The sequence below is a fragment of the Rana temporaria genome, chromosome 3 (genome assembly GCF_905171775.1).
Source record: "Rana temporaria chromosome 3, aRanTem1.1, whole genome shotgun sequence".
Lineage (NCBI taxonomy): Eukaryota > Metazoa > Chordata > Amphibia > Anura > Ranidae > Rana > Rana temporaria.
In genome coordinates this window covers 97876720-97903574 of record NC_053491.1, presented here as the reverse complement: position 1 = coordinate 97903574, position 26855 = coordinate 97876720, and the positions used below count along the sequence as shown (strand labels likewise).

At 43.4% G+C, this 26855-nt stretch overlaps 1 protein-coding gene across 1 annotated transcript in view; it reads left to right on the top strand.

The window, feature by feature from the left end:
• Window positions 1–1791: 1791 nt before the first annotated feature.
• VPS13C (vacuolar protein sorting 13 homolog C) overlaps window positions 1792–26855 on the top strand; it is a 388870-nt gene continuing 363806 nt past the window's right edge. The window contains exons 1-5 of the mRNA XM_040343051.1: window positions 1792–1944; window positions 2109–2228; window positions 19764–19807; window positions 21524–21566; window positions 25132–25227. Of these exons, the coding sequence (XP_040198985.1) occupies window positions 2132–2228; window positions 19764–19807; window positions 21524–21566; window positions 25132–25227 (280 nt within the window). The 5' untranslated portion in view covers window positions 1792–1944; window positions 2109–2131. The remainder of the gene's footprint in view (window positions 1945–2108; window positions 2229–19763; window positions 19808–21523; window positions 21567–25131; window positions 25228–26855) is intronic.

The window sequence follows — 26855 nt, the reverse complement described above, 5'->3', positions numbered from 1 at the left end:
AGATCCCTCATCTGATATGAGGGAAAGGCGATCAATGACGTCACACGTCCAGCCCCGCCCCCTACAGTTAGAAACAAATATGAGGTCACACTTAACCCCTTCAGCGCCCCCTAGTGGTTACCTCCCAAACTGCAATTGTAAATTTCACAGTAAACAATGCATTTTTATAGCATTTTTTGCTGTGAAAATGACAATGGTCCCAAAAATGTGTCAAAATTTTCCGATGTGTCCGCCATAATGCTGCAGTCACGAAAAAAATCGCTGATCGCCGCCATTAGTAGTAAAAAAAAATAATAATAAATTTATAAAAATGCAATAAAACTATCCCCTATTTTGTAAACGCTATAAATTTTGCGCAAACCAATCGATAAACGCTTATTGCAATTTTTTTTTATCAAAAATAGGTAGAAGAATACGTATCGACCTAAACTGAGGGAAAAAAAAAAGTTTTTTTTTTATATATTTTTGGGAGATATTTATTATAGCAAAAAGTAAAAAATATAGAATTTTTTTCAAAATTGTCTCTTTATTTTTGTTTATAGCGCAAAAAATCAAAACCGCAGAGGTGATCAAATACCACCAAAAGAAAGCTCTATTTGTTGGAAAAAAAGGACGCCAATTTTGTTTGGGAGCCACGTCGCATGACCGCGCAATTGTCAGTTAAAGCGACGCAGTGCCGAATCACAAAAACTGGCCAGCTCCTTTACCTGCATAAAGGTCCAGGTCTTAAGTGGTTAATCCTAATAGCAAACCGCCCACACTGGAAACCTCGGTTCCCGTACGAGCTGTGATTTCAAAAATAGTGAAGGGACTTCTTTCCTGGGTGTTGCGGGGCACGGCAGTCCATTCAAATAAATGGGCTCTCGTGCCAGCGCAAACTGCCCAAGTGTGAACCTAGCCTTAGGGGAACTCTTCATTCAGAAACTCTGTTGATTCAGATGTAAAGGGAGAACGCTCAGATGTAAAGTGCAGTGGTGGCCGATCCATATGGGGTGCTGTCCCCCCCCAATCGATGCGCCCAACCCCTGATCTACACACAGGGCGCTGGACACATGGATTCCAATGTTTTTTTTTAAGCACATGATTAGAGCCTGAGGCTATAATTAGCTTTAAAAAAGGGTGGGCTCTGGGTGCAGAGCACTGCTCCTTGAGTCCACCCAGTTATGTGACAATAGCAAATTAACATTCGCTATTGTCTTCCTGATTCTCCTCCCGGCCAATCAGGAAGTGGGTCCTAGGACTCTTGGCCAATTGACCCAGTTCCTGTTTGGCTGGGAGGAGAAGTAATGACCCTGGAGCGAGAGGCAACAGCCCCACCATCTGCCTCCTATAGTAAGGAGGCCTCTGATCACCGATTTGCCACCGGTCTCCAGCACGGGGGGGGGGGATTTATTGCCACCTTCATGCCCGTCTGCCGCGGAGGGGGGGGTGGCAGGGCGTTGGTTTGCCGCTCACCGCCAAAATTATGAGCATCAGCTGCCACTGGTAATGGAGGAACTCTGCAGATACTTACCTAAAGGGAACTCCCTGTACACCCCTTCCTCAGTGACAGCTCTTGCCCCCCCACATACACGTGCTTTACCTATTCAGCTCCCCCCCCCCTGTTCTCACACAGCGGGCTCCCTCACCTCTCTGCAGACTATATTTAGATGGCGCATGTGGATTTAACTATAAGAAAGCCACATTATTCGTTTATAAGAAGGCTGAATATCCTGAAACTGGATTGGGCAGCAGAGAAGGAATACCTCGAGCGCTATCAGCTCCGCGTACACACATCCCTCCCGCCTTCCTCCCTCGTTCACTATCAGGCTGGGCGCGCCCCCGTATCACATGAACGCCGGACAGCGCTTCTTGGTCACCTGACAGGCCCCGTGACACAAACAGACAGAAGCATTGCCGGGTAGTGATGACCCCGGACTGGATGTGACAGCTCTACATACACGGGTACCCGGGCTCCTTATTATTACACTGCACAGGCCGAGTCATGGCGGGCACGCTGGCATCACTTCACAGGCCGCAGTAGATAAGTCTGTGGGGTGATAGCGGGGTGGCAGTACATAGCCTGGTGTTAGTACATAGCGGTGAGCTCTCCTCTCCTTCTCTTGCAGACTGTACGGACATTGCTCGGAGGATGTTGGAGTCGGTGGTGGCCGATCTGCTGAACAGATTCCTTGGCGATTATGTGGAGAACCTGGACAGGTCCCAGCTGAAGTTGGGCATCTGGGGGGGTAAGATGACCCGTCATACAGATCCGATGTCCTAGTGATAATGTCTTCATTTACAATGACTGGGGCCATACCTTCTCCTGTCACCCTGTATGGAGGTGACAAGTCCTTGTTGAGCATGAGCGATTGTTATTATTATTGGTCCTCGTGTACATGGGTGACTTGCAGCGTACACCTGTGTGTGGCCCGTATGGGGACACTTGGTCACTCAGTCCCATTCATTTTACCCTGGACACCACAGCTGTACTGACGCTGCGCCCGGTATGACAGCCGTGTGGGTGGATGGCACCCGACGCCAGGGCAGCCATCACAAATTACATTTTGGGGCCCCTTACACAGCTTTAGGCAGGGCCCCCTGGAGCAGAGAACCGCCCCTCTCTCCTGCCGCAAGATAAGCGCGGGGGGGTTGTGGTAATGAAAGTGTCTTCTCTTCTCTCTCTCCTGCCACGAGATAAGTGGGGGGGTGATGACTAAGGATGAGCTCTGGCGTGTTCGCATAGAACACGTGCAGAGCCCGCCAGGAAGTGTGCACGGCGCTGCGCTAATAACAGCCAGGGAGACATTTCACAATCCCTGCAGCCGAGCATCGGGACAATGTCCCCCTGACTGTGATTAGCACAGCGCCGTGCTCACTTCCTGGCGAGCTCTGCACGTGTTCTATGCGAACACGCCGGAGCTCATCCTTAGTGATTACGAACAAAACCAAGTCAAGTCTTCTTTCTCCTGCCACGAGTTGCTAAAGTCAGACGGAAAAAAAAATCCGGGGTGGGGGTCCCCTGCCGCAAGTTTCTAAAGGTGGGGGTCAAACGAAAAAAAAAAAAATACAATATATATATATATATATATATATATATATATATATATATATATATATATATATATATATATATATATATATATATATATATATATATATATATATATATATATATATATATATATATATATATATATATATATATATATATATATATAATGCCTGTACCCCCTTGATGGCGGCCCTGCCGACACGTGCTGTCCGCCCAACAACTCAACTTTTATTTATTTTTTAGTTGTCACCTCTTGTATCGCTCACACCTCTCTTTTAGCCCAGGTTCACACTGACTGCGGGAATTACATAGTGAGAGTTCAGCTGAACTCACACATGTCAGTCCCGATTTCGAGGGCGATTTCAGAGATATCTGTGCTGGTTTCTGCACAGATGTCAATGGAAATTGCCAAAAGTAGTACAGAAACCTGCACAGATGTCTCTGAAATCGCGGCCAAAATTGGGACTGATCAGCTGAACTCGCACAATTTCACTTCTGCTTAAAGGGGAGTTCCAGCCAATCTGTATGTTTATTAAAAGTCAGCAGCTACAAAAAGTGTAGCTGCTGGCTTTTAATAAACAGACACTTACCTGCTCCAGCGACGTGCCGGCCGGGGCTCCGCTCCTCTCCCCCCCTCGCCGGCCGGCGTCTTCATTCTCAGTGTGGGCACCCGGCCGTGACAGCTTTTGGCTTCACGGCCGGGCACCCACTGCGCATGCGCGAGCGGCGCGGCCCGGCGCTGCGTCGTGTAATTGGCCAGGAGATCGCCTAGGACCTGTGACGTGTTCTAGGCGATCGCCTACAGCAGCCCCTTCTTGTAGGCGATTAAGCTTAGTCGCCTACAGGAAGGAGGAAGTGGGACAGGAAGTCCCACTCTTCCTGAAGCCCCCACTCCCTCCCCCAAAAAATTACATGCCAAATGTGGCATGTAAGGGGGTGAGGAGTGGGATAAGAGGAAGTTCAAATTTGGGTGGACCTCCTCTTTAACTCACATGGCTTCATTCCCGCAGCCCAGTGTGAACCTGGGCTTAATGCAATTTCCGTGTGAATATGTAGTGCGACATTGCATATTCTATGGGGCTAAATTGCATTGTAAATTGCATCAAAGTAGCGCAGGAACCTTTTTCAAATTTGTCCCGTTCTGAGCCGCCTTGATGAGAACCAGCACTATTGATTAGAGATGGGTTTTGGCGTGTTCGAAATCCCACATGCACAATCCTGCCAGGAAGCCAACACTGCACAGCGCTAATCACAGGCAGTGAGACCTTTCCTGATCTGTGCAGCTGTGGAACAGGAAATGTCTCGCTGCCTGTGATTAGTGCTGTGTAAGGATGAGCTCAGGTGTGTTCGCAACCCGCACGTGCAGAACCCACTAGGAAGTTTGCGCTGCGCTAATCACAGGCAGTGAGACATCTCTTGATCTCTGCAGCCGCGGACCGGAAAAATTTCTCTCTGCCTGCGATTAGTGCAGTGTTAACTTCCTGGTGGGCTGTGCACGTGCAGGTTGTGAACACGCCTGAGCTGATCCTTAGTGCTGTGCAGTGTCCACTTCCTGGAGGGATCAGGCAGGTGGGATTTTGAACAAGCAGAGCCCATCTCTACTATTGACTACAAGGCCTGGTTCACGCCGGTGCAACATATGCTTCGACTTTAAGAGCACATGTCGCATGACATTTACAAATCAATGGTTCTCTGTGAGAGCCGTCTAAAAGGGGTTGTATCATCCTATGCATGAAGGTAAAAAAACTTCTAGCAGTGACCGGCCCCCCAGCCCCCTCGTTTTACTTACCTGAGCCCCTTCATTCACTCGGCGGAGACACGCTTTCCCTCTCTGCATGGGGTTTTCGGCACTTGATTGGATAGATTGATAGCAGCGCAGCCATTGGTTCCCGCTGCTGTCAATCAAATCCAATGATGCGGGACAGAGTCCGACATTCGTGTCTATGGACGCAAATGCTGGACTTGGGAGCACCCCCACAAGGTACGCCCCCCGGGAGAGCGCTTCTCCTAGGGGGTTATCTGATAAGAGGAGGAGCTGTGAGAGCCGCCAAGGGACCCCAGAAGTTGAGGATCGAGGCCACTCTGTGCAAAATGAGCTGCACAGTGGAGGCAAGTATGACATGTTTGTTATTTAAAAAAAAAAAACATGAAGCCTTACAATCACTTCAACTGGTCCGACTTTAGAAAATGTTCCTACACTATATTGGTCCGTTTTCATCCCATTCAATATCATTAACCACTTCCCGACCGCCGCATGTACATATACGTCGGCAGAATGGCACGTACAGGCACATTGGCGTACCTGTACGTCCCTGCCTAGACGTGGGTCGGGGGTCCGATCGGGACCCCCCCCCCGCTACACGTGGCGGTCGGGTTCCCTCGGGGAGCGATCCGGGACGACGGCGCGGCTATTTGTTTATAGCCGCTCCGTCGCGATCGCTCCCCGGAGCTGAAGAACGGGGAGAGCCGTATGTAAACACGGCTTCCCCGTGCTTCACTATGGCGCTGCATCGATCGAGTGATCCCCTTTATAGGGGAGACACGATCAATGACGTCATTCCTACAGCCACACCCCCCTACAGTTGTAAACACACACTAAGTGTACACTAAATCCTACAGCGCCCCCTGTGGTTAACTCCCAAACTGCAACTGTAATTTTCACAATAAAGAATGCAATTTAAATGCATTTTTTGCTGTGAAAATGACAATGGTCCCAAAAATGTGTCAAAATTGTCCGAAGTGTCCGCCATAAAGTCGCAGTCACGAAAAAAATCGCTGATCGCCGCCATTAGTAGTAAAAAAAAAAAAATTAATAAAAATGCAATAAAACTATCCCCTATTTTGTAAACGCTATAAATTTTGCGCAAACCAATCGATAAACGCTTATTGTGATTTTTTTTACCAAAAATAGGTACAAGAGTACGTATCGGCCTAAACTGAGGAAAAAAAAAAAATTATATATGTTTTTGGGGGATATTTATTATAGCAAAAAGTAAAAAATATTGAATTTTTTTCAAAATTGTCGCTCTATTTTTGTTCATAGCGCAAAAAATAAAAACCGCCGAGGTGATCAAATACCACCAAAAGAAAGCTCTATTTGTGGGGAAAAAAGGACGCCAATTTTGTTTGGGAGCCACGTCGCACGACCGCGCAATTGTCTGTTAAAGCGACGCAGTCCCGAACTGTAAAAACACCTTGGGTCTTTAAGCAGCATATTGGTCCGGTCCTTAAGTGGTTAAAGTAGGATCCTTGTCCTAACCACCCAACTTGTGACATCCGACATGGTGATTACAGCAGCAGTAAAAGGAATTTATGTCACACTGGGATTGTTTTGATTGGTCAAAGGACAAGTCGTACTATCTCAAAGTCAGAGGAAAATGGTATCCCGTTCATTTAAGTCAGATGGGCATAGGACCGATGTCACAGAGAAAAGTAGGATAACAGTCGTGTCATGCCAGTGTGCGCCCGGCCTAATGGGGGGTTATTTGCTAAAACTGGAGAGTGCGGAATCTGGTGCAGCTCTGCAAAGAGACCAATCCGCTTCCTGGTTTTATTGTCAAAGCTTAAAGGATAAGTTCACCTTTTGACAAAAAATGATAAATGTAATATTTTTTTTGCAGGTAAAAAAAAAATGTGCATTTTCTTATTTTTTGTTTTGGGAGCATGTAAAATGTTGCACCAGCGATCGGCAGATCGCTGATGCCATGCAGGTCTCCTGCAGATCTGTCATTGTATCGGCTTGTTTGTACCTCATATGAGGAAGCCGGTACATTCTGACAGGAAGATTCAATGAACTACCACAGTGCCGTGGTAGTTCATTGAAAAGTACAAGCCAAGAGCCGCAAAGGCTGCTGGACCTTGTAGTTTTTCATTTTACAGATGACTGGGAATGAGTGACATGGCTGGGTGGGCCGAGCCCCACAAGACCACGTCTTTTTTTCAATTATGGCAGCAGATGCGGGGGCCGGTGTATTCATAACATGTTCCATCCTGAATATGGAGGTAACATGTTATGAAAGATGAATTTATTCTTTAACTGGGCAAGCTGAAGTTCGAAGCTGGCTACCATGCACAGCTTTACCAGATTCTTAAACCACCAGTTTTACTACCCCCCCCCCCCCCCATTGTGGTTTTCCCTTGTCATGTGACTTGAGTCATAGTTGAACTAGTATGAACCAGCACTTGATTGTAATCTTCTAGGAGCAGGTCCCTCCTAATCCCTTTTTATTGTAAGGGCTCATTTGCACTTGCTTCGACTTCAACACACATTAAAGCGCCTACAACATACTTTTTTTTTTTTTTGATACTTCTGGGATGCTTTGTGAGGCTTATTTTTAAGTTTGACAGATGCCCTGTGTGTGTGTGTTTTTGATATCCTATACCTGCAATGCCTCCAAAACCAAGCAAAGCCAAAGATGAATTAAAGCCTCTAAAAAGCTACAGGTGCTTTAAGTGAGCTTTGTCAGACTTCTATGGAGGCATTGAAGCACCAAGAAAGTGACATGGAATATAATTTTTAAAGCAAATGCAAGGTGTAAACAGGACTGCAAGCTATCCATTTTATTTGGTGACAGGAGATTTGACTGGTTTTCATAGAGCTTTAAAAAAAGCGTGTCCAAAGCCATGTTTTAAAGCAGGGGTGCCCAACCTTTTGAAGAGCGAGGGCTACTTAAGCGATTTGGTAACAGGTCGCGGGCCACAATGAGCGGAGATGAGAGGTGAATGGAGGGTCTGATTGGGTTAGACCAGTGGTTCTCAACCTGGGGGTCGGGACCCCCTCGGGGGTCAAATGATGATTTGCCAGGGGTCACCAAATCCTGGGCTGTTCCTGAAGCCTACACCTCTTTTGCAGCCACCCAGCAGGGCAGTCCCGTGAGCCCACGGCCGCCCACTCAGCCTCTTTGCAGCTGCCCATTCAGTTCATGACATGGCTGGGGGGGCAGAGACTAGCGGTCAGCTGACTATTGAGGAATGTGAAGTGGGAGGGGCTGTAGGAGACCCTATCTCCTGATTTCGGTAGAGGTGTCACTGCTACGAGACACCACAAAGTCGGAGACATAGTGAGGGGGTGGGGGGGAGAAGAAATTAGGATAGAGAGATAAAAGGGAAAGAAAGGAGAACAAAGAGTGGTACATACTAAAATGTACCATAAGGGGTTTTAATACTTCACAAATGTAAAGGTTAGGGGCACAAATTACTTGTTTTGCCTTGGGTGCTGACAGCCCACGCTACGAACATTTTTACTGTTAGGGGTCCCCACAACTTGGAAAATTTTATCAAGGGGTCCCGGCATTTGGAGGGTTGAGAACCACTGGGTTAGACGGATCATGTTAAAGGGGCCTAAGGCTACTTTTTACACTGATGGTTTGCAGTCTACCCACATCGTGGGTGCAGCGCAGTGCACCTGTGGCTTTCCTACAGGTTAGCTGTACTTTGATATAGAATTCTATTATATCCTGCAGGTGTGGTGCACTCTGAGAGCTCACCACACCAACAGGTTTAACCAGCTCAGTACAGGTAACCCGCAGGTGCACTACACCTGTGGATCAGTTTGAAAGCAGCCCAGTAACCACTGCAGAACAAATATGTCCATATATACACTGTGATTTTAGTAATAAATTTGCTGTCCCAGGCAGGTATCACTCTGCCTATGACAAGAGATGGTGCTACAGGAAGCAATGGCTTATGCGGCTCTGCTTTGCAGTCTCTCTCTACCGCTGGCTTTATTCACAATACTGATGCTCTGGCATGGTGGGTAGGCAACTTGAAATCTGGGCTTGCCAACCCACCATCCCAGAGCAGGAGGTCGCGGGCCACATCTGAAGGCTCTGTGGGCCACATGTGGCCCCCGGGCCACTGGTTGGGCACCTCTGTTTTAAAGCAATTGTAAACTAGCCCTAACTGTGTAATAAGGCTTTGTTCACACGGGCGTACTATAGTGTACTCCTGCGTGAGGAATGTGTTTTGCATATATGCTAGTATAATATTATATATTTTTAGTAGAGACCCTAGAGAATAAAATGGTGGTTGTTGCAATATTTTATGTCACGCTGTATTTCCGCAGCAGTCGTTCATAGGCAATTTTTTGGGAAAAAATTACACTTTAATGGGGAAAAAAAATAACCAGTAAAGTTAGCCCAATTTTTTATTCTTTTTGTATAATGTGAAAGATTTTACACCTTGTGATCTTTATTCTAAGCAAAAAAAATGTGATTCTCATTTTGTCCACAATTGTGTGGGTGTACCAAGATGGCCGTGATATTCTGATGGGTAGCAGCTTTCTGACAGGACTTTCTGACAGTGTGATGTGCATTACAGTACACTGCACTGCTTTTTTTCCAACTTTATTTGAAGTGTGACATGCAGTGCCACCCAGACACGATGCATTTTTCCACACTGCACATCACACCTGCATTGTGGTGTAACGGGCCATATGCTTTCTATGTGATATAGTGGTGACCTGCGTTCATCAAATACGGGTCGCTGCACACTGTGTGATCAAGTCTTTAGAACTGAAGCATCGCCTGAATGACTGTGGCTTTAGAAGTGTAAAAAATTTTATTTTTTGGGGCTTAGGACGATATAGGGGAAGCACAAAAAGTACCTTTTTTTTTTTTTTAAAGTGACTGTTGCTGCATAAATGTTTATGGTGACCGTTTTAACCGTGAGCTGGAACTTGCTTGTGATGTTGGTAAAAAATGACTTTTTGGAAGGTGTGCAAGTGTTGTGTGTGATGAAGGCTGTGTATAACCTTTTTTATTTGCTGTCCCTGGCGCATAGTAATTGGAGATTTTCTTCAGCAGACTTTTTCCACTACAGGCTTAATAATAAACTGTGGACCATTGCTTTATTTCCAAACAGTGCGTCTAATGCCGCATACACATGATCGGTTAAACCGATGAGAATGGTCTGATGGACCGTTTTCATCGGTCAAAACCGATCGTGTGTGGGTGCCATCGGTTAGTTAACCATTGGTTAAAAAAAAGGCAACTTGTTTTAAAATTAACCGATGGATTGCTAACCGATAGGACAAAACCGATCGTTAGTAGGCACGACCATCGGTTAAAAAAATCCACGCATGCTCAGAATCAAGTTGACGCATGCTTGGAAGCATTGAACTTCGTTTTTTTCAGCACGTCGTTATGTTTTACGTCACCGCGTTCTGACACGATCCTTTTTTTAACCGATGGTGTGTAGGCGCGACGGACCATCAGTCGGCTTCATCGGTTAACCCAGTGGTCATCAACCCTGTCCTCAGGGCCCACTAACAGGCCAGGTTTTATGTATTACCTTGGGGAGAGGCGGACTAGAATACTGCAATCACTGAGCAGAAAATGATATCACCTGTGGATGTATTTCAGTTATCTTGCAAACCTGGCCTGTTGGTGGGCCCTGAGGACTAGGTTGATGACCACTGGGTTAACCGATGAAAACGGTCCATCGGATTGACTGATCGTGTGTACGCGGCATTGGGCTAGGTTCACACTAATGCAGCTGTGACTTTATCCAAACTTCAGTGCGTTTTTTTAATGCGATTTTGACCCGTTTCTCATGCTGATGCATTTTTTTTAGGAGAAGGAAATAATATAAAATTCTGACAAAAATGCCTCTAAGCGTTTTTGTTGTGTTTCCATTAAATATATGGGGCAAAGAAACACGCTGCATAGAACCTGTACCTTCCCCAAAGTTGCATCGATGTGAACGGGCACCATTGAAATCAATGTGATTTTCATTGTCATGCCATCCTGTGAGCCAAGTCTAAAGGTATTCCACAAATCCTGTATTAAAAAATAAAATGTCTCTGTTAGTATACAGTAACATTTTATACCTAATTACACATAATTTACAAGTCGGTGAACTGATCTGTTTTGATGTTAAAATGAAATCGGTCTCGGTAAATGATTGTCAGCACTGGCATCTGTGTTGGTACCATCAGCCAAAATTTTGTTTTTAATATTGTGCCTGAACAGCTATTTAAAAAACATATGTGCAATTGTTCAAGCAGTGAGAATCCTGTTCTAGGTGCAGGGAGGAGGTTACCTAAGGGGACACAAAATGAGTTTATAAATAATTTGGGAGTGGCAATTCCAACTAATCCCCTTTTGTATAGCACTTTCTCTCCTTGTTTAATGACATTTACTAAACTGGCTGTGTGCAGGACACGTCATTCCGGTCTTTCTTCTTTCCACTATGTCAACTGTGAAAATGTTTATTCAGTGGAATAGACACAGTAATGATTTAGCTACAAAAGTATGTGGTTGTAGTTTCATTTTCATGTTCAATGTCTGGTGATTGTGTGATGTATTTGCATGAGGGTATTTATTAAATGCTTGTTTGTAGGAGGAGTATTTTTGCAATTCTAGAAGCAGATTTGGGAGTATTCTTTAGGTTGCTTATAGGCAGGTCAGCTTTCATCAATGGCAGAAAATCAGAAATCGTGCCCGTCCTTTCTGTTATCACACCACACCTCAGACTTTTCTTTGCAACAAAGGAAATATTTACCTTTTGGTACAGACATACAATTATTGCTGCTTTTTTTATTATTATAAAAAAAAATTGGGGAAAATCTCTAAGGCTGGATTCACACCTATGCATTTTTAGTGCATTTTGCAGATTTGCAATATAGTCCATTTAACATGGTTTCCTATGGAACACCTTCTGTAGTTCAAATCTGCAAAAAGCACTAAAACTGCATAGGTGTGAATCAGGCCTGAGTGGTAAGATGTCCTTTCAGAATCCTAGGTCTCGTGTTGTAATTCAACATTTAGGCCCCTTTCAGACGGACGGTTGTTTTGAAGCAGTTAAAAGCACTACAAATGTTTTGTGAAATTCAAGGCTCCAGGCACTGCGATTAGCTGCATTTTCACTTTGCGATTACATGCGTTTACGTGCGTTTCATTGCGGCCACGTTTAGCTGTGGTATTCATTTCCATAGCAACCCTTTTTATTATTTTTATTTTTGTTTGTTTAAAACGCTGCTATCCGCAGTTGACAAAAAAGACTGCGATTGCCTGCAGTTATGTGCATATAGCTGCGCTACATCGCACCTGGACGCATTCAATTCTATTTTTTCTATTCGCACGAAACTGCATGTAACGTAATCGCACGCAAACGCTGTGTGTGTGAATGGGGCCACAGGAAAACATTGTGCGCTTTTAGCTGCGGTAGAAAAATAGAAAATCCGTAGCTAAAAGCACCATTCTATCCGTCCGTCTGAAAGGGGCCTTACCCATAAAATACAGACAGCTAATACTCAGATTGTTAAAACAACTGCAGAAATGTAGCAACTCCTTTAAAATGACAATCTCTCATGGTGAGATGGGTGTGTTCTGGACATGAGCTGTGAAACAACAGATTATCTGCCACGATAACTACGCCACAGAAGAACAGACTTTCACAGGGACACTCCAGAGATGCCAGAAAAGCGGAGAAACTCTGCTGTGCAAATGAGAGAGTCACGGCACAGAAAAACAGTATTCAGGCTGCACTTGAGATGGCTGCAATGGCCAATGCACATCCCTATAGTGCCTACTCAGAGCTCAGACACAGTAAAAGATCCTATGAAGTGGGGGGGGGGGGGGCCTGCAAGTAATTTCCAAGTCTCTATATCCCCAGCACCCACTCTCTGATGCCAGTCAACTAAAATCAAACTGGGATATAAGGACACATGTAAAACCCCTCCTTAGTTAGGCATGACCTGCAATAGTTCCTTAGAGCGATGATGGACACCGTGTGGGCGCGCTCCCGAGTCCAGCATCTGTGTCCATTCACACAGAATGCAGGACTCGGCCCCGCCCCCCCCCAGTGCTGATTCATTGGATTTGATTGACGGCAGCAGGAGCCAATAGCTGCGCTGCTATCAATCTATCCAATCAGACATGAGACACCAGCTAGAGATGGTGTGCTCGTTGCCGGACGGAGGATGACTGCATTAACACAGGGTGCACGCTCTCTGCACAGCTATGTTTGCAATGTGGTGCGGAAATATGCCGTCAGTGCCAAGACATTAAAGGGCTTGTAAAGGTCATTTTTTATTTTCGAAATGGGTTCCTTTAAGCTCGATTTTTCCCTATTAATTTTTTTTTTCTTTGTCTGAATTTATAAATTCCTGATTCTCCTCAGTAAGCTTGCCCCATCGTCCATGGGGGTAAGTCAGCCAAAACGGCTTACTGAGGAGGAACAGGAAATGAGAAATTCAGACAAAGAAAACAAAAAACATTTAGAAGGGAAATCGAAGGAAAAGGTTAGTGAACCAACAATGCACTAGCTTAAGGGGAACCTATTTAGAAAATAAAAAACAAACCTTTATGCCTCGTACACATGGTGGGACTTTTGACCGTGCAAAAGTCCGCCGTGACCCCGTCGGACAATAAGAGAACAGGTTCTCTATCTAAGGTCCATCGAACTTCCGACAAAAAAAGGCTGATGGAGTTTAAGTTTAACCACTTATGGACCGCCTGCCGTCAAAATAAGGCCGCACTTTGAAGAGGGATATCGTTGTTATGGCAGCAGATAGCTGCCATAACCCCACTTTCAGATAAAAGTAGTCTCTGTGGTGGATTCGCAGCAAGGGGCCCCACCCCCCTCCAACCGCGCTCCAGTGCCCTCAGCCACTTACCAGAGCTACCATTAGCGGCGGAGGCGATAGGGTCATCTTCCGTGTTAAGTATGGAGCTGGGTGAGGGGAAGATGGCCTCCACCTGGCTCCATACCACTGCAGGGCGGAAGCGATGTCACTTCCGCCCATAGCTCTTAACCTCCTGCGCTATAGTCAAATGACGGCTACAGCGCGGATCCCAAAATCCAACAGGACGTCAATTGACGTCCGCCCCTTTGGGCGTTCTCTCATTGCCGTTTTACACAGAGACAGTCTCTGGAGAGACCGATCTGTGTCCCTTGTACATAGGGACATAGATCGGTCACCCCCCCTCCACCTACAGTTAGAACACAATGCAGGGATACATTTAACCCCTTCCTCACCCCCTAGTGTTAACCCCTTCAATGCCAGTCACATTTATACTGTAATTAGTGCATATTTATAGCACTGATCGCAGTATAAATGTAAATGGCGTCAAAAGTGTCCGATGTGTCCGCCATAACGTCGCAGTCCCAATAAAAATCGCAGATCGCCGCCATTTCTAGTAAAAAAAAAAAATAATAAAAAATAATAATTCTGTCCCCTATTTTGTAGGCGCTATAACTTTTGCGCAAACCAGTCGCTTATTGCGATATATATATATTTTTTTTTTTACCAAAAATATGTAGAAGAATACGTATCGGCCTAAACTGAGAAATTTTTTTTTTTTTTTTTTTTTTTTTAAATTGGGATATTTATTATAGCAACAATTAAAAAATATTGTATTTTTTTTTAAATTGTCGCTCTTTTTTGTTTATAGCGCAAAAAATAAAAACCGCACAGGCGATCAAATACCACCAAAAGAAAGCTCTATTTGTGGGGAAAAAAGGACGTCAATTTTGTTTGGGAGCCACGTCGCACGACCGCGCAATTGTTAGTTAAAGCGACGCAGTGCCGGAAGCTGAAATTTCACCTGGGCAGGAGGGGGGTATATGTGCCCAGTAAGCAAGTGGTTAAAGAGACATTTTTATTTTATTTTTTTATAGCATTTATGTGTAAATATGAGGTCTTCTTTTTTAATGATTTTTTTTTAAAGAACTGTGTAAAAAGAAAAGGTAAAATTAATAAAAAAAAATATTTTGCGCTATATACAAAAATAGAGCGTCAATTTTGAAAAAAACAATATTTTGTAATTTTTTGCTATAATAAATATCCCCCAAAAATATATTTTTCCTCGGTTTAGGTCGATACGTATTCTTCTACACATTTTTGGTAAAAAAATCTCTATAGGTGTCTATTGATTGGTTTGCGTGAAAGTTATAGCGTCTACAAAATAAGGGATAGTTTTTATGATTCCAGAACAGTTGCTCCACATATCTCAGCCCTTGTTTTTGCCATAGTTCAAACCCTTCTAACTTCTGCAATTCCTTACAGTTTGCATTATTCCAAATTGGGGTGTAGGAAGTATAACCCGTGATATTTTTCATGCCAGACCTTAACAAAGTCTACCTGTCATGAATTTTTTATCCTTTTGCATGATTTTTGTAGGAAGATCAGTGTATATCCCCTACACAACGCCAATAATCCTGTATAGCATGGGTGCTCAACCTGTGGCCCTCCAGCTGTTGCGGGACTACAAGTCTCATGAGGCATTGCAAGGCTGTCAGTTAAACAAGCATGACTCCCAAAGGCAGAGGCATGATGAGACTTGTAGTAATGCCACAGGTTGAGCACCCATGCTGTATAGCAGGGGTCTCCAAACATTCTAAACAAAGGGCCGGTTTATTGTCCTTCAGACACTTGGAGGGCCAGACATTGGCCAGCGGGAGTGGAAATTTTCCTGGCATCAGTGGGAGTAAACATCTGGTATTAGGGGGAGGAATAGTGCCCCATTGCTGGTATCATAGGGAGGAATAGTGCCCCATTAGTGGTGTCAGTGGGAGAAATGGTACTCCATTGTCTGTGTCAGATGGCAGAATAGGGTCTCATATCAGTGGGAGGGATAGTGCCCCAAGGGCCTGATAAAGGCATGCGAAGGGCCGCATCTGGCCCCGGGGTCGCAGTTTGGAGACCCCTGCTGTATAGGATCAGACTACACAGCCTCCGTCCAACAAAAATTTGCTGTATTTGTGAGGCTAAAATAGTTTTTAGGTTGTGGAATAGCAAGTCCCCCTCCCCCCGCCCTTTATCTTTCGCTAACATTAAACTCGTTAATTTTATGCATGAATGTTTTTTCCACGGAGGCACAAGGTCTTGTGTCTCCGTGCGCCCCCACCTCCCCCGCCGCGCGGCCTTGTGAAGTCCCAAGCGCTTCCTTCTGTGAGCTGGTGCCATCTGGTGGTGGCTGTTGGCATTACAAGTTAAACAGCAATTCTAATGTAATTTTTCACTGCCATCTCCTTCCCTCTAATTGGAACCCCCAAACATTATATATATTTTTTATTCTAACACCCTAGAGAATAAAATGGCGATCGTTGCAATACTTTCTGTCACGCCGTATTTGTGCAGCGGTCTTACAAGCGCACTTTTTGGGGAAAAAAATACACTGTTTTTTTATGAAAAAATAAGACAACAGTAAAGTTATCCCAATTATTTTTTTTTAATTGTGAAAGATAATGTTACGCCGAGTAAATTGATACCCAACATGTCACGCTTCAAAATTGCGTCCGCTCGTGGAATGCCGACAAACTTTTACCCTTTAAAATCTCCATAGGTGACGTTTAAAAAAAAATCTACAGGTTGCATGTTTTGAGTTAGAAGAGGTCTAGAGCTAGAATTATTGCTCTCGCTCTAACGATCACGGCGATACCTCACATGTGGTTTGAATACCGTTTACATATGCTGGCGCTACTCACGTATGTGTTCGCTTCTGCACGCGAGCTCGTCGGGACGGGGTGCGTTTTCTGGCTCCTAGATTCCAAGCAAATTTGTCAAACCCTGGTTTGAGATTCAAATCAACGTAGTTCTCCCCCCCCCCCCCCCCCACATTTCATGTTTTCTCAATTCCAAGATACTTAAATTTATGATTTATTTGTATTTGTTCGGCATAGTATGGTATGAGACATTCACATCGTGTAGTGGCATCAATATTGATTTTTCCCAAATAATACGAAAACCAGAGAAATATCCAAATGCAGAGACGAGCGTCATAAGTTCCTCTATGGATTCTGCGATACCACTATCCCCTCCAAATATCTTTTGGCCGAAGACTCTTTTTGAACCTACTACTGGTCCATCCCCGACGACGTCTTACGACGAAACGTACGTAGGAGTGACCAATGCGCAGCTCGTCATCGCCTGTACGGAAGAGAGCCACACACACGGAGAACAGCTGTTAGGATTCGATTGACCGCACACGCTGTGTTTATTCACAAGCCATTCTACTTCTACTGAATTGTAAGTGCAATACTTTACATTAAAGACCTTTTACTCGCAGTACTTCACCATGGAGCATCTCTGTTCTTCCCTTTTTTTTCCTTAATCATATGAGCGTTCATTTCTTATTCATTGGAGTTTGAAGCTGCCGATTTGATTCTCCCCTCCTTTTCACCTGCTGGATATTAGTTTGCTTGAGAGGACTATAAATATCTCTGGGCTCAACTGACCGCTGTAACAAACGGTCAGTGGATCTGGTAAGCAGATTGGACTTTTACCACACTGGTGCTTTCTTTTGGTGGAAGATTATCAATTTCGTTTTCTCACTATTGGACACTTTATGGACTGTTATATATTTTTATTATCACTTCATTTTTTATCACTTCACAATATTGAATATTCATTCTTTTGGTATTCATCTTTTTTCATTTTGTTCACACATTTTGAATTTTCACATATTAATTAGCGCTGTATCTTTCTTTTGTATTGAACCTACTACTGCCTATTGATAATGGGGGAACTGGTGACATTCTGTCCCGGCTGCTCAGAAGGCTTTTAATATGGTGAAATGAAAGTATCTGTGGGGAGTATTAACTGCCTTCAATATAAGTCCAGGTTTTTTTATCATGGCTAAAATTATTATATAACGATCGAAAAGCGAGACGCTTCTGCACAAGCCCTGTCCCGCTGAGTTTGCGTACAGAAGGCCCGTATATGAAAACTGTTCAAACCATACATGTGAGGTATCGCCATGATCGTTGCAGCAATAATTTTAGCCCTAGCCCCCCTCTGCCACTCGAAACATGCAACCTATAGATTTTTTTTTAAATGTCGCCTATGGAGATTTTTAAGGGTAAAAGTTTGCCATTCCACAAGCGTGTGCAATTTTGAAGCGTGACATGTTGGGTATCAATTTACTCGGCCTAACTTATATATATATATATATATATATATATCGTTTTTTATTTTCTAAATAGGTTCCTTTAAGCTAGTGCATTGTTGGTTCACTTACCTTTTCCTTCGATTTCCCTTCTAAATATTTTGTTTCTTTGTCTAAATTTCTCACTTCCGGTTTCTCCTCAGTAAGCTTTCCATCGTCATCCGAGCGATGGAAAGTCAGTCAGAACAGCTTACTGAGGAGGAACAGGAAGTGAGAAATTCAGACAGAAAAAAAAACATTTAGAAGGGAAATCGAAGGAAAAGGTTAGTGAACCAACAATGCACTAGCCTAAAGGAACCTATTTAGAAAAATTAAAAATAACATTTACAACCCCTTTAAGAAGTGAGGTGGATTTATCTGCTCTTAGTAAAAATGGCCACTGTGTATTTAAAAAAAAAAAATGCGCTTGTAAGACAGCTGCTCAAATACGGTGTGTCAAAGTATTGCAACGACTGCCGTTTTATTTTCTAGGGTGTTAGAAGACCCCAAACATTATATATTTTTTCTCTAAGTAATTTTCTAGCAAAAAAATAAATAAAAAATGTTAACTTGTAAACAACAAGTTTGAAGAATAGGCCCTGTAACGGGAGACACTTTTAAGCACAGATTGAGCCAGAAACAAATGGACATGCAGAATATGTCTTGGACTGCAGCCCACCTGTCTGTCTGTTGTGATGTAAATGAATCTAGAATAACTTCTAAGGATCTTTCATTGTGGCTTGTGCTAATTGACCCTGTATTGTGTGTTGGCTGTAGTGTACTATAAAGCTTGCTGTGATTGCATTCTATTGTGGTAATTTAAGTCTGCTACTGTAATAAATGTCTATTGTGAGTTAACAGACAGCCTAAAGTACTGGTGTATAAATTATCAGCTGTGGTTAATTAGCTCATGTAAATTGGGTCAGGAGCCTGGAGACAAAATGTCTACTAAAAGATGTGTATTGGGGGGGCTTGTTAGGAACCATTGTGTGATGTTGTGGGTGGAGTTGGGTCATTGTTCATTTGGTTACTGCAGTATTCTTTTTGTGTATAGAAGAGCCTGCTTTCTCAATAAAGATTGGCTATTCCTGTTGAACCTCAAACAGAGCTGTGTGTTTTGTTAATGGGGGAATTCATATGGGTCGTGTTTGCCGGATTGTGGAGTGTCGATAGCTGCCTTGTGTGCGGGAATGGAATATCCAAATGCCTTTAACCCCTGTCCCATTTGGGGTTCCATTACAGGCCCGTTCTTAAAGTGGTTAATATTCATCATCCGGCTTCTACATTTGTTATGAAACATTGTAACCATATTTCACCTCTGTGGTTGTTTGTTTTCCCTTTGTCCTTTTTTGAAGCACTTATTGTATCTGTTAGTCATTCCATTATTTATTTCCAGTGGATGTTGAACTTCTGATGTCCCTGACCGTCTTTCTTATATAATTGCAAATAGACTCCTTACCATGTCATAAGCTGATCTCTTCAATACCTAGTGATTATTAGGCAGAATTGAAATGATTTATCCTAAATATACTTTTTTTTAAACCTTTTCTTAAGCTAGCCAAAGACTGTTATAATTTTTGTTTGTTTTTTAACTGCCGGGCTAGATGAAAACATTTTTTATTCCTTCACACAGATAAGGAGAGTGGATAGAAAAATCCCCTCCCCCGGCCAGGACAATGTATTCTGACATTGGGACCTGCTGCTGATCAAGAGGTTTTCAGTATGTTCCTTTGCCAGAATTTGATTAAATGATTACCTACTGAACCTGACAAATCTCGATCAGTGTGTGTGGCCAGATTTATACTGTTTTTGCTTTCTTTTGTCTAAATTGTGTACTGAAATCATTTCTTTTCTTTTAGGAAATGTGTCCCTCGAGAACCTGAGGATTCGAGAAAATGCACTGGTATGTTAATTTGGAATTATTTTGATTTTTCCAAGGTAAATGTTACTGCCCAGTTTTATTTTTATTCTGCAAAGCAACAAAAATGTATTCTCCACTATACAAGTACACATTAGCACCACTCAATCATTGGACATTTTTTATTTTTTATATTGTAAAGTAATGTAATGATCTAAAAGCTTTGCAATTAATTTTCAATAGTGATAATATAATGAGGTGTTGCAATCCATGTGTTGCAGTTTTTCAAATGCTGCACTGTTCTCTTGTTTTAGGCTACAGACATGTTCATCAAGTACAGAAAATATTTCTAGATCTTGTCAAAAACGCAGTGTCGTTGTCACTTCCTGTGAGCTGTGAAGAATGCACAGATCATTTTATTGTTATTGTTTAAAATAAATGCCATATAATGTAGATCAGGGGTGCCCAACCTTTTGAAGAGTGAGGGCCACTTAAGCAACTTGATAACCAGCCACGGGCCACAATGAGCGGAGCGGGCAGATGACCAGTCACGGCTACTCTATAGGCCCTCTGATCCGCCCTGATGGAAGGGGACGAATTCCCTTCTGTTTTTCAGATTGGAGGTAGGTGGGCGTAAACGGACATCTGACTCACTATAGAGGTGAATTGAGGGTCCCATTTGGTCAGGCTGGTCATGTGAAAAGGGCCTAAGACTGCTTTCACACTGATGTGCTGTGGTTTACCCACACTGCGGGTGCAGCGTAGTGCACCTGTGTCTATCCTGAGGGTTAGCTGAATTTTGCCATAGACTCCGCCTGTGGCAAAAGCCAGTGCTGTAGAGGAAGCATTGGCTTATGGGGCTCTTCTCCGCAGCCACTTTCTTCCTCTATCACCAGCTTCAGTCACAACACTGATACCACAGGTATGGCGGGTCGGCAACCTGCGATCTGGGCTTGCCAACCCGCCATTCCAGAGCAGGAGGTCGCGGGCCACATCAGAGGGCCCCACGGGCCACTGGTTAGCCACCCCTGATGTAGGTGAACCATGGCAGATGTGTTCATTGTCCAGCCTGTTTAAAAACTATTCCTGCCTCCATAGATGCAAAGGAGATTTGAGCGTAGTCACAAAGGGACAGGAAGTGTGATATTTGTAGGGTCCCTAGGTGAAAATAAAGGAAAAAAGCCTGTAAAAACAAGTTCAGCTACCACATCTAAATATGGGTAAGCTCCAATATACTACATTTTTCTTTTTAGGTTAAGAAATTCAAAGCATAAAAGTTGGAACCCTTTAATATTTTCCAGTGTGCTGGAGAGTGTTGTGTTTGGTACTGAACTGCCGCTTTTCTGATATTTGTGGTTCTCCAGGGTACGTTCTGTGCAAGCAAAGGCTTTTGTTGGCCGCACAGGCAGTGGCTCCTGTTAGGTGCTTCTATCTCACACAAAGCCCTCCCCTGGCCAGGAGAGAAAAATACTACAGAAAAGCAGCTGATCTCACTTTGAGTAAATGTCTTTCAAAAGACAGTTGGGTATTTAAATTGTAATGGGAGGAGAAAGGGGGGAGTCATGGACCTTCAGCAAGAGTAAGCAGTGGTATGTACCAGTATGTAAAAGAAGGAAATTATGAGAGCAACTGAAAGCTGGACAACACAAAAAGTGACTTGATGTGTGTGTGTGTTTTTTTTTTTTTTTTTTTTATAAATGAAAATGCTGATTTTAGCTTTTTGTTATGGTTCATATCAAATAATACGGTTTTCCCTTTCAGAGTGAACTTGATGTGCCCTTTAAAGTAAAAGCTGGTTTAATTGGTGCGTATTTTATATTTAGTGAAGTTTTAGCTTCATGTTAAACAGTAATTTGGGGTCTTTTTTTTTTTTTTAATGCATTCTCTGCAGACACTTACCTGAAATCGCTCGATCCAGTGTCGCGGGCACTCTCTCTCCCGCTTGCACGCACTCTCTGGTAATTAAGGGGGCTGAAGTGGCTAAAGTTGTCGTAAACCTCAGTCATGAAATCTAAGCAAAGTGCATATATTTGTAGTGTTTTTACTTGTATCTCTCCAAAGCTCTAAGTGTTGTTTCTCTCTGGTGATTCGTTCCTCTGTTATCAGCATGTGTCACTTCTGAGAAGTTTTCCCGACACATGAGATAAATTTGTGACAGGAGCGAGCTCAGCACACAGCCCTGTATCCTTCCTTTGCTCCTGTGTGCTGTGGAAAGGGGGGGGTGTGATTTTCCTCCAATCAGCTCTCACACACTGTAACTGCAGCTCTCTGCCCCCTTCTCTGTGATCCTTTAAAGATGGAGGAGGACTTTAACATGATTGTGCCCTTCTGAAGGGGTGTAGTGAAGACAAGACTGCAGATGAACAAGTAAAACCTATGTAGAAGGATTTGTTTCATCTCTGTGTATCACCAGAGGCCAGTCACTTCACTGTGAAAGTTTACAACCACTTTAAAAGAATTGTAAAGTTTCTTGGTTTTCACCTTTTTTAATGCATCCTATGGATTAAGGTGAAAAACCTTTTGTGGTGCAGAATCCCCCCCAGAGCCCTAATTTTTCTTACCTGAACCCGATCTTTCCATTGTCAAGAGCAGCAGCTCCAGCCACTGTCTTGGGTCCTCATTGGATAGATTGATAGCAGCAGGAGCCATTGGCTCCTGCTGCTGTCAGTCAGATCCAGTGACATGGGAGCCTGGGGGTGGGGCCGAGTCCTGCTATCTGTATCAATGGACGCAACAGCAGGACTTGGGAGCGTGCCCGTACAAGTGGCCCGATTGAAAGTGTCTCTCTGTGGGGGCACTCAATGCAGAGGAGGAGCCAGGAGTGCTGCCGGGGGACCCCAGAAAAAGAGCATTGGTGCTGCTCTATGCAAAACCCTTGCAGAAAGGAGGTAAATATAACATGTTTGTTTAAAAAACAAAACAACCTTTTAAAATAATCAAGTGTAAACTTGGTTTAAGCATTCTGTCATTTGGGAAAATTGGTTGTGATCGTTTGATATTACTCACTTTATATTTGGATGGATTTAGGATGTTTATAGTGCTTTTCCACAGACAGATGTCATTTGTTTCCTGATCTGACCTTTATGGAATGGATCGCGCAGGGTTTGTCTTATGTCACAGAGTAATTTCTGACACTGACAGAAGACTAAGCAGTGCTTTGTGTAAGCTATTTAGGGCACAAGGGCAAGTTACAGGAATATATCCACTGAAAAGCATTTGTGGAGTTTCCCTTTACTGGAGCTAGATATAAAAATAGCTTTTCTGAGTATTTCAGATTCTAGGTGCTTCAAATCCTGTATGACTGTCCCTAACTCTGCTTAGCTTTCACTGTGAACCCATTATCTATTTTACTTGCGTACGTTTTTCATTAATAACTTAATTTTATTCCTAAGGTATCTGTCTTCCAGCTGCTTTAATTGATGTAAAGCTAGCCTAAAACAAATCGCAGGCAACCTCTTGAATAATGTCTTCCTTCACCTTCCAAAAATGGTGCTTAGTTGCCATGGTTGTAGCATTCTCTCTTTGGATCGTGTGCGTTGAGTGCATAAAATCAGTGAACCCTTTATTAGACAAATATCAAAGTCACACACAGATGTTCATCTACGCAAGCTTTGAAAATCGCAGTTTGATCTTTTCATCAGAAGTTGGCGATTGGTAGAGAAGATAGGGTGATCTGCATGTTAACTATTGATGGGCTGAAAGATTTTAGTTGTCTGTTCAGAAATAAACTATAGATGTCACAACTCCTGTATGATTTAAACTCTCATACCATAAGGGGCTTTTAGCCATAATGATTTAAAGTGGTTGTAAAGGTTTGTTTTTTATTTTCTAAATAGTTTCCTTTAACCTCTTGACCACCGCCCCATGTCAAAAAGACGTCCTCTTTTTAAAGATGGATATCTCGGTAACAGCAGCAGCTGCTGCCACAACCGAGATATCCATCTCTTCAGTGTCCGGTCCTGTACACGATAACGGTGGTCTCCGCGGCAGGTTCGCTGCGAGATCGCCGTTATCGGTGGCGGGAGAGGGCCCGCCGCTCTCCCGCGCCCTCCGCCGCTTACCGGAGCCGTCGGTAGCGGCGGAGGCGATCTGCTCCGTTCGGCAGCTGACTGGGGTTGCGAGTGAGGGAAAAATCGTCCCCATAGCTCTTCTGGGCGGAAGTGACGTCAAAACGTCAGTCCCGCCCAGCGTCTTAAAAAAACATTTTTTTTTTGTCATTTGAAAAAATGACAGTTTCAATTTTTTTTTCTTTTTTTGCATTTAAGTCTAAATATGAGATCTGAGGTCTTTTTGACCCCAGATCTCATATTTAAGAGGACCTGTCATGCTTTTTTCTATTACAAGGGATGTTTTTTATTTCAGTGTAAAAAATGTATAAACTAAATAAAGCGCCCCATCCTGACGAGCTCGCGCACAGAAGCGAACGCATACGCGAGTAGTGCCCGCATATGAAAACGGTGTTCAAACACAAGTGAGGTATCGCCGCGATCGTTAGAGCGAGAGCAATAATTCTAGCCCTATACCTCCTCTGCAACTCAAAAAATGCAACCTGTAGAATTTTTTTAAACGTCGCCTATCGAGATTTTTAAGGGTAAAAGTTTGACGCCATGCCACGAGCGGGTGCAATTTTTAAGATCGACATGTTGGGTACCATTTTACTCGGCGTAACATTATCTTTCACAATATATAAAAAAATTGGGCAAAATTTATTGTTGTCTTATTTTTTAATTCAAAAAAGTATTTTTTTTCCAAAAAAAGTGCTCTTGTAAGACCGCTGCGCAAATATGGTGTGACAAAAAGTATTGCAATGACCGCCATTTTATTCTCTAGGGTGTTAGAAAAAAATATATATAATGTTTGGGGGTTTTAAGTAATTTACGAGACTAAAACTGTTTTTTTTTTTGCTAGAAAACACAGGATCTGAAAAACAAGCCCGGTGGGAAAGAGGTTAAGCTTGTGCATTGTTGGTTCACTTCGATTACCCTTCTAAATGTTTTTTTTCTTTGTCTGATTTTCTCACTTCCTGTTCCTCCTCAGTAAGCTGTTCTGGCTGACTAACCCTCATGGATGATGGGGGCAAGCCTACTGAGGAGAAACAGGAAGTGAGAAATTCAGACAAAAAAAATATATAGAAGGGCTATGGAAGGAAAAGGTAAGTGAACCAACAATGCACTAGCCTTGTTTAGTACCTATTTAGAAAATAAAAACGAACCTTTACAACACCTTTTTAATGACAAGTGCATACAGTTGTGTAGAAAAATATGGCAATAACAAAATACAATAGGATAGCGGGAGTCTTGCTGTGCACACTTTCCTCCTTCTTTTCCTGTAAATATTGCCTTATAATGTATATTTGTTTATTTTAACAGAGAAACTCACTCTTAAAATCCCATGGAAGAATTTATATGGTGATGCAGTGGTCGCGAAGCTTGAAGGTTTATATCTCTTGGTGGTACCTGGAGCTAGTGAGTATCCCTTTTGAAGACTCAGATTAAGGCGGAACTTAACGCAAGACTTTCTTATCCCCCAAATGCTAAAAAAAAATAAGTTTTACCTTTTTTTTTTTGTGCTGCACTTCCTTGTTTCTGGCCTACGCTGGCCTTTTCTGCTTTCTGGGATTTCTACATCACAGCTATCCCAGAAAGGAAATGTGTTACTAAGCTGCAACTTTTGTGGCGCACCTGCACACACACAGAACAGTTAAAGTGGAGTTCCACCCAGATTTTTTTTTTTTCCCCACAAAAATTCCTAAAAAAAAAAATAGATTTTTTTTTTTTATACTTGCCCGAAATACCTGTTGCTATGCCGAAGTCTGTAATCTGCCTCTTCCGTAACCACGGTCTGTCTTTTTCTGCATCCACTACTAGTGAATAGGGCACGCTGCTTTCTGAGAACTGTGTGTAATCCCAGAGAGCAGCCACCCATTCACAAGTCGGCGGGAGACTCGCGCATGCGCAGTAGGAAACGGGGAGTGTAGCCGTAAGGCTTCACTGCCTGTTTCCCTTGCTGTGGATGGCCGCGCGGGACCTGCACCGATCGAGGGATAGGCATCGGGGGGGGGGGGGCCATCAGTGCGGGCGAGTAGGACGGCTAAGTGTCCTTATTAAAAGTCAGCAGCTACAGTGTTATTAATAATAATAAAAATAGGCGGGTGGAATCCCGCTTTAAGTTTGAAGACCTTAGTTATTAAAGCTCTTTTGGCCCTACTTATCCTGTGAGTCACAGGACTGCAATCCATTCTGCACTCCTGTGACCTGTTTTCAGTCGGCAGCAGGCTAATGTCTGTTGTCGGCTGACGTTGCTCAGTTTTTGGGGTAGAGGCGGTGGTGCACAGATGCACCTGTGTGATTGGTCATCTAGGTGAGTATAAATGTGTTTTAGTTTTATTTTTTTCCCCAATTCCCGGAACATGCACTGCATATTAGCACATTATGGCTTGCTTTTTTTAAATGCCCCCCAGGGCACGCTATCACCACTGCCAGGGCTTTTATCTTCATCCAGTCTACCTTCCAGGTCGGTGTGCTCTGACCGTTTTGAATGGCTGAGCCATAATGACATCACTCCCACGCACACACACTGTCAACACGATCACTCAGTGTGTCCTTGATACTAAGCGCAGTGCACATGCTTTGGGGCTGTCACCGGCTGCTAAACTTTTGGAAATATTAACTGTACCTACAGGTGAACTTTATTATGAGCTTACCTGTAGGTACAAGTTTTAAAGGGGAGTTTAGTACCGTTTTTAAGGGAATCTTATTAACAAAATTATTTTGAGCCCGCCCTGGGCCAGAAAGGATTGTTGTGATGAAATAATTCAGTATTGGGTGACTTGGAGCTGGGCTAATAGATGGGAATCAATAATTAACTAGGGAAACTACGTTATACATAGTGCATAAAGAGGACAGAGCATATATTGCATAGGGTACAGTTGACAGCAGTTCTGATGTAATATGGTAAACCAGCGCTTGGGTATCCCCTAGTATGGGTCACCTAACATCAAAACAAAGTGGGGGTTGTGCATGTTGAATAGGATGGGCACAATTGGGTAATATATGCTGAATGATGTTTACACAGTGAAATGTAATGTACACTA